This window comes from Phaethon lepturus, unplaced genomic scaffold, assembly GCF_000687285.1.
Source record: "Phaethon lepturus isolate BGI_N335 unplaced genomic scaffold, ASM68728v1 scaffold46817, whole genome shotgun sequence".
In the NCBI taxonomy this organism is placed as follows: domain Eukaryota; kingdom Metazoa; phylum Chordata; class Aves; order Phaethontiformes; family Phaethontidae; genus Phaethon; species Phaethon lepturus.
Window position 1 is genome coordinate 8,654 of NW_010552005.1, and position 8,241 is coordinate 16,894.

At 51.0% G+C, this 8,241-nt stretch overlaps 1 protein-coding gene across 1 annotated transcript in view; it reads left to right on the forward strand.

The window, feature by feature from the left end:
* Positions 1-6,625, forward strand: part of AMZ1 (archaelysin family metallopeptidase 1) — an 8,408-nt gene extending 1,783 nt beyond the window's left edge. Inside the window, exons 3-6 of the mRNA XM_010291091.1 lie at positions 266-394; positions 737-900; positions 2,217-2,393; positions 6,056-6,625. Of these exons, the coding sequence (XP_010289393.1) occupies positions 266-394; positions 737-900; positions 2,217-2,393; positions 6,056-6,625 (1,040 nt within the window). The remainder of the gene's footprint in view (positions 1-265; positions 395-736; positions 901-2,216; positions 2,394-6,055) is intronic.
* The last annotated feature ends 1,616 nt before the right edge of the window (positions 6,626-8,241 follow it).

The following is an 8,241-nucleotide window of genomic DNA, read 5'->3' on the forward strand; positions in this document are numbered from 1 at the left end:
TCCATGGGTTAGTACTGAATTCACCTACATCTCTGCCCTTAGCTCTGCTTTGTTTTAAGCCTGCGCTCAGCACCACTTCAAAAGTCAGGGCTGCTCATACTCAGATTTGAGGGGATGTGGTTCTCCACCCGAGATACTGAATCCAGCAGCTCTGCCTACCTGTGGCTTGGATTACATCCTCCTCTCCACTAGCAGCAGAAATTCTGGCTCTTGCATGCCTTCTGGGGATGCTTCATTTTAATGAACGTCTCTTGTATTTGTCCAGATGGGATCCTGAATTTCCTGAAGAACAACAAGCCCATGGATGCCCTGTGTGTCCTTGGACTCACTCTGCTGGACCTTTACCCGTGTGAGACCTGGAGCTTCACATTCAGCAAATTCCTGCCAGGACAAGGTGGGATTGGTGCCTCATGTTCTCCTAGCACAGCGTGTGAATAAGTCAGCACTGTACCAAAAAACCTTCCCTGGGAGACTGGGATAGCCAAAACTTATCCTTAACACTTTATTCATGCCCTGGTAAGGGGAACTGGGATTTCCCAATTTAAAAATGAGGGGAATTAGGGCTCCTGATCCAGACAAAGGTAACTGAGATGCTACAAACCTTTTGGAAAGTATGTCTCATACATTTTGTGTGCTTGACTGGACTGTGCTACAACAGCTTTCTTTTCACGCTGCCTAAGCTGAGAGACAGTCGTAAGAAAGCCAATACCTTACTTGCCTGCGCTTCTCTTTACAGAAGTGGGAGTCTGCAGCTTTGCCAGATTTTCTGGGGATTTCCCCCAGGCTGGCTGCAGCAGTTTAAACACACTCACACAGAAGGAACAGTTATGCAAAGTCAGCAAGGAAAGCAGAGACCGGACATTGCCGTTCAGTGCCCAAGAGATGGTCCAGTGCTGTAAGGTAGGACCAGCTATCTCCTGTACCCCATATTTCTTGCCATGTTGGGTTAAATATTTCGGGTCTGGGCATAACCCATGTCTCAGCCCAGGGCAGCAGGCCTGAGACTCTGCTCCCAGAAGACACAGGCAATCACAGTTAAGTCCACATACTTAACGCAGTCCTGAAGAGCTTTGATTTAGTGCACCGCACAGACACCTCCTACTCCCCTTGCCTCTGGAGCAAAATGTAACATCAGCTGTATAGCGAGGCTACAGGACTTGCCTTGTGTCATGGAGCAACACAGAGACTAAAACCCTGCCCAGCTCCCAGGCTTATGCTTGGGTAATCTGAGTATTTTGCTGATAAAATATTCAGAGGTTAATCAGAAAGTCTAATTGAGTTGTGTGTTAACTAATGGATGGCTGGGAAGGGGTGTCTGTGTCTTCCTCAGACACTGGTATCCATAAGGGGAGAGGATCACTTGCCAGACCTGCTTACATGGATGGACGAGAAAAATACCTCAGACAAGGTTGCACATATATTTATATGCAGATGCCCTTAAGCCCCATTTGTCTCCAGCACATCTTCTTCACGAGCACTGTCCCCCCTCATCCCAGCGTCTGCCTTGTGCCCTCGTGCCAGCTCTGCTTCTAGTGTTTCTCCCAAAGCCAGCCCACGCGGAGCAGCCGCACCAGCATCTTCGATGCCATTTCTCTCTGCTTGCTCAGGATTTTCTAGTCTGAGGTCTCTTCCTGTAGTAATTTCAAATGATGTTAGGTGGCAATGGGAGGAGGAGGGGAATCCTCCATCCTCAGCCTTTCCACAGTTGCCGATTCCCAAGGCAGTCATGCTTGGCCAGCTGACTCCAGCTTAGTTTTTGCTTTGGCACAAATATTAAGAGCGTCTGCTTTGGGAGGACCCAGATCTGTTATTGCCAATAGCTTCTTACACATTTCTCACATGGACTGTGCTGCTCTTTTCAGACCCCCGTGGGACTGTTTTTTTCCCCCCTTAAAAAAACCCACCACACTGTGCTGGGGTAGAGAGGAACAGCAGCACTGCCCTTGAGCTCTGAACATACTACCTACAGGGTCTTACCATAGCTGCTTCTAAACAACACACCACCCCTCCTCCTCCTCCATCAAACAAACATGGATGTTGGAGTACCTGGGAAGGAAGGAGCCACGTTCCCCTTTCACCTCGGAAAAGCCTGGGCTGAGCAACGACTCGGTTAGACTGTCAGGGAGCAGGGAAAGCGAAACAGCAGAAGAGGAAGAGGAGGGGAGAGTGGAAGCAGGACTGACCATGTGCTCCTGTGATTTTTGCTTTCCTGAAAGGTGACCTGTCACGAGATCTGCCACCTGATGGGGCTGGGGACCTGCCGCTGGCTGCAGTGCATCATGCAGGGCGCGCTGAGCCTGGACGAAGCCCTGCTGCGGCCCCTGGAGCCGTGTCCCATCTGCCTTCGGAAGCTGCAGCACGTCGTGGGCTTCAAGCTCGTCGAGCGCTACAGGGTGAGAGACAGACCCACCAGCCCTTCCTGGAGCAAAGGGGATATAGCGGGGAGCAGAGGGGGTCCCCCCAAACCACAGCGCTAAATGTGCTGTAGCAGCGCGTTAAAGGCAGACGCTGCTCTCGGTGCAAGGTGCTACGGGAGAAAGCTTACACCTAAACAAGGAGGGGGTGTTGTACACAGGGTCCATGACTAACGTAGCACTTTACGCAAGCTCTAGGGCTTTTGGCTGCTCACAACAAGGGACAGTGCAGCAGTCTGACTGCATTTGTCTACTCCCAAAAAAGAGGCAGGGAGGGCAGGCAGATTTCAAGCCAGAGCAGCAGCGAGTGCAGCGATTCCCACATCTATGTGGGAATCTGTGTGCCAGCATGGTTTTCTGCCTCTCTGGGGCTGCTGGTAACAGGGAGAAAATATCAAGTGCATACTTTGCTGCAGTTCCTCTCTTTAAAGATAGGAAAAAGGATCCCAAATTATTACTCCCTAATAAGTAGAGGGTCCCAGATTCATTTTTTGTCTCTTCTTTCCCACTCATAAAACTGCTAACACCACATTTAGACAACATCAGGAATAGTGCTAAGACACCCTTAGCTCTAGAAAGGGTTTTCTACCTCTGTTGTCTAAAAAGCAGGATCCAGTATCCAAATGGCTGGTGGAATAGAAATAATGTCATCATTTTCACTCAGTACCCTATCTTCTCCCCAGTTAGAATTCCTGTCTGACACACTGTGTTCAGAGACAGGATTTTCCATGGCTGCCTATTTTAAAGTCTGTGGGTTATATTTGTAACAAGATACATGCAGAATGAGAACGGCGATGCCTCTCGTTTCATTCAGCTTGGAATCAGACGCACAGAAGCATGGCAAAACACGGGGGGAAAAGATACACTTGTGTGGTTTTGGTGTTTCTCTGTGCCTCTGCAGTGGTGTTAGACCCATCTCTGACTCTGTTTGGTCCCTGCCTAATTTTCCCAGACCACCAGAGGAATAACTTCTGGTTTATTTAAATGCCCAGCCTGTCAGCATCCAGCTATTTCTTTCTAGAAGAGAACTGCCATCTGCATTAAGCTTTCCTAGAAACATTTTTGCCTTTACACCTGCAGTAAATACTGTAATTGGCTCAGCATCCCCTGGCAACAGTGAACACAAATGTGAAGAGAAGATAACACTTGCTAAACGTCACATCTGCTTCCTTGACAAGGACAAGCTCAGCTAGATATAGCACAAGCTGGTACAAGAGAGTTGCGATAATCTCTGTAAGAGGCTTTGCTATAGCACTGAGAAGAAATGTAAATGCTAGAGATGAATTAAATAGTTAAGGAACATGACAGAAGATGGCACAAAGCACTTAGAGACAATATCAGATAGCAAAGTTACTTGCTGGCCATGTTTTGAGAGGCTGCGTTCAAGTCTGAAGTCACATTTCCCTTTGGAAAACCAGCACAGATCCCCACCTGCCACATAAGAGCCCCAGACGCTCATAATAAATACAGGAAATGCCAGACACGACGACGCTGTTCCTCCCCAGGAGCAGGTAACGCTGCTGAAGTCTGCGACTGAGACAAGGTTACGGGCAGAAGAGCTTGTGGGACAGGAAACCAGTCCTTATGCAAGGAGGAAGAGCTCCCTTATTTATCTGAGTTGCACTCAGACACATAACTCCATTTTTTCATCACAGCTGCTTACTCCAGCATGAATCATCTTGAAAACCGAAAGCAAATCAATTCTCATGGTGTTTCCCCACCACAACCAACGTTTCCACCTGCTGCTTCTGCAGCACCCCAGGCTCTTCCGCACGTAGCGCCTATGTTAGTTTGCAGCAGCTACGCTGCAGGAGAAAGCAGTGCTCCAGCTGCTCTTCGGGGCTGGGTTAGCTACGTCCTCGCCGCGGTGTTAGTCGCAGTATCTGCTCTGTCGTAGCGTGGCTGCGCTGCTGCTGGGGATGATAGCGCTGCCCTACCAGAGGGGTTTGGCAAACTTCCAGTGCCAAAGCTGGAGCCCCTCGAGACAACAGGTTTCATTCTTAGTGACTTACTTGGGGTGGGCATCCTCTTCAGCTGCTCCTGCCTGCAGGTGAGCTAAAGCCGTGAAGAGGTTATCCCTTTCTAGTTAAATATGAGAACGTAAAAAGAGGCTGCAGCCCTACAAACCCTTCCCAAATTTGAGTCAATAAACCACCCAAAGGAAGAGAGACAGGAAAGGTTTTGGAGTTTTGGCAGCAATCTTCAGTCAATCGTCCCCTCCTTTTGACTTAAACAATCCAGATACACTGCTTGAACACCCTCATTTCAGCAGCTTGTGCCCTTCTTGGGAATTGTGCTAAGCAGCAGTTGTGATTCCTTCCTGGATTCGCTACTCTTGGGAATTTTAAGAGACTTTATAAAATCATGGGCTGGTTGCAGCTTTCAAATAGCTTTGCTGTCCCCTTCCCTAGTCTGGCTCCTATTGCAGCTTCTGGTGCCGCCTTTGTTTTTTAAACCCAGAGGGAGGGAAGGGCTATTGGAGGTGGGATGAGGAAGGAGAAAAGTTGTCCCTTTACATTTTTTTTTGCCCTAGAGGGAGGGGGCAGGGTGGGTTAACTTAGCTGAAAGAGTCCATTTTGTTCTTGTATGAAATTCTTCCCTGAGGCTTCACACACAGACTGAAATGAGAAACAGGGCCGATTTCTCCCACCCACTCAATTTGAGCTCTTTATCCTTTCTGTCACTTGGCTGAAGGGAGAGCAACGGGGGGGGAGGGAGCAGCGGGGCGCTGCCGGAGGAGCAGCTCTGCAGGGCTGGAAATCTCCTGCCCGCTTCTCAACCACCACAGCTCACCCTCAGCCGAGCACGTACGGACCCAGCACGGTGACCGGCGTCACTCTGCCACCCTTGTCTTTCCCAAAGCAACCGCGGGGCTTTGCAACGGTAGCAGCTGGGAGCTGCAGAAAGTAAAGATGAGGAAATAGGTTACAAGGGTGTGAAAAAAGCTGAAACACACACAAAAAAACCCTAACACATGCCAACGAGGCAGACAAGGAGATCACCTTTTATCCAGCGAAGACTGGAGTACTGCAGCTCGTTCCCCGATGCATAAGGAATAAATGTGCCAGAAGCAACCTGTTATATGCCCCATTGTAGCATTTAATATTTTAAAAGGAAATTGTCTCAGATATTTTCCTTTCATTAATTCCTTCCTGGAGCCCAGCCTTCCCACTTGTGCATTTCAGCTTGAGAGGGGAAGAGCTATTCTTGGGAATAAAATGCACATTACCATGGGAATTAATAACATGATGAAACAAGATTCTTCACCGCTATCTCGGGAACTTTCATGACAACACAGTTTGCCTCTAGAGAGGCACTGGTTTGGCTCTCACAGAGATCGTACCCACACAGCGAGGAGTGAATTTGTGCCATTTTCCTCCTACCATCTTCGATAATAAGGCAGATACAGTCCACATCTGACTGGGGGCAGAACTGCCACAGATGCTGACTCCAAGAAAATGAGGCAAGAGAGAGCCCCTGCTTTGTAGGGTAACCACGAGTTGCCTGAACGCCTCTTCTGGCAGAGAGGACCATAGCATCTGCAGCTGAGCCACCCAAGATGAGTAGGTTTACCTGACATTGCCAAGGCATGCCTGTTTCTCTCGTTCTCTAAAATGAAACCCTTTCCCCTCTCACCACAGAAACTCTACGCTTGGACACAGACTGTATTGTCCGCGTGGCCAAGGCAAGAGGCGGCAGACCTGTCGGCCTCGGAGGACATCCTTCCGTTCAGCTCGGACTCTGGGATGTGCTGCGAGAACGACTCTGAGGCTGTAACCTCCTTGTCCGAGCCGCTGACTCCGGACACGTGCAGCCAGGCCCTCTCCATCGGCCAGGAGCTGGAACAGGACGAGCACTCATGTTCGCTGGAGGAGGTGCACAGCCAGCCCCAGCTCGCCGGGCCCACCAAGTCCACAGACACCATTAAAGATTATGAACTGTGGCTGGAGATGTGCATTGCTGCTCTGGAGAGGAACGTCTCCGAGGAGGAACTGGCTCGGGTGGATAAGGCTGTGGATGCCCTGGCTAAGTGGGAAATGTTTACAGGACAACTGCCTGCTATGAAGAAGGACCTCCCCTTTGCTAGGGACACCACCGGGCTACGGAAAGTTCTTGGAGACAAATTTTCCTCCTTGCGGAGGAAGCTGAGTTCCAGAAAACTGTCCAAAGGGGAATCATCCCCTCATCGTTGGCGGTGGGAGGAAAACTAGGCTGGGTCTGCCTTGGGTTGGGCCAGCTTTGCTCACATTACTGCCCTGCTTCTGACCTTTCTCAGCGCAAGGTGTTGCTGTCAGAGACAAACAGCAACTCCCCATGGGAATAAAAGGTGTTTCTTTTTCTGAGATTGCTAACATATTCTTCACGTGATCAGTTCTTCTCTAAGGGCTTTTCCTGTGCCGGCCTAAGCGACAGCATGACTCCAAACCCACGTCAAGTCCTATCGCAGGCACTTGTATTCAGATGCCATGTTTCATTTGCTCTGAAGTCAGCCAGGAAGAGGTCCGTGCGAAACACGGAAGCTTGGACCATCTGAGCAAACAGATGCAAATTAAACCAGGGCAGCTCTCCCGTACACAGAGCTCTCCTCTGCTCAGCATTTAAGTCCGAAGCACAGACAATGTTTCTCCCTCCCCCTTTCCCCCCGTACCAAATGTTCAGCTCTACTCTGGGCGCTGCCTCCTCAGCTGGAGGTTGCGCTGAGCGCAGCCGAGGCCGACGGGCTCGTGCCAGGAGTAGCGGGGGCGAGATGGAGGAGGACGGGCCTGGAGTCGGCGGGTAAAGCACAAAGATCCCTGGCAGCTCGTCTGCCGTTAGTGTGACGACTGTCTTTTGGCGGACACTCGAGGGGATCTCCAGAGCTGCCTCAGTGCAAACAGAGCCAGGCTCGGAGCCGCGAGCTGTACCTGCTCACATCCTCTGTGGGGTGGCACGGGAGGGAAAGCCTTTGAAAACATCGACACGCTCATAGATTATTAACTTAGAAGGGGGAACTACACATACATTCCTCTCTTTCTGCGTCCAGAAGTTAAAACCCTGTCCCTTTCCCTCTTCCCCGCTCCGTAAGTCACCCACTGCGCAGGAGCGGGTGCTGCGCCGGCACCAGGAGCCGCGGAGCCCGGCCTGCCCGCTGCCGGGGCTCCCCGCTCCCCTCCGGCTATTTATAGCCAGGTTTTCGAGCCCTGGAGCAGCAGCACGCCGGAGGAAGGCTGACCCTCTCCATCCCCAGTTCGCTCAGACCTCAGCACTGATAATGCTCTTTACGGCTCACGGCTACCCGGCCCCGCCTCCGATTTTTCCCTTTAAAAAACAGGTAGGACTGGGTCCAGTTCAGCCGGGAGGAGAGGGAGGGGGTTTCCCTCGGAGGAGCCACCAGCTTGGGCTTCCCTGAGCACTTGCCCTGTGCTCTCGGGGGCCTCAAACCGAGCGGTAACCCTGCAGTGCGTTTTTGGAGCAGGGAGGGAGAGGATCGGTGGAAGACATTTGGTAAAAGCTTGAGGTTTACGGGTGCAGGTGAGCAGAAAAGATGGTCTCGTAATAAATTCAGCTGGATTCCGGAAACACAAGCAACTTCACATCCGCATGATTCATACGGGGAGAAAAAGGGAGTTCTGGCTTCGGGACCGATGACGGCAATTCCTGGAAACACTTTTTTCCAGGCCGCGCGCCTGGACTCGGCGCAGGCCCGGTGCAGCAAGGCCGCTGCTGCCGCCCTCTCCTGGCAGCCTCAGAGGCGATGGGGTTCTCATCCAAGACATTCTTCCCAGCAGCAGAAAACTTCCAAACAAATCTTGCTTGAATTACAAATCCATGTGCTGCCCCATACTTG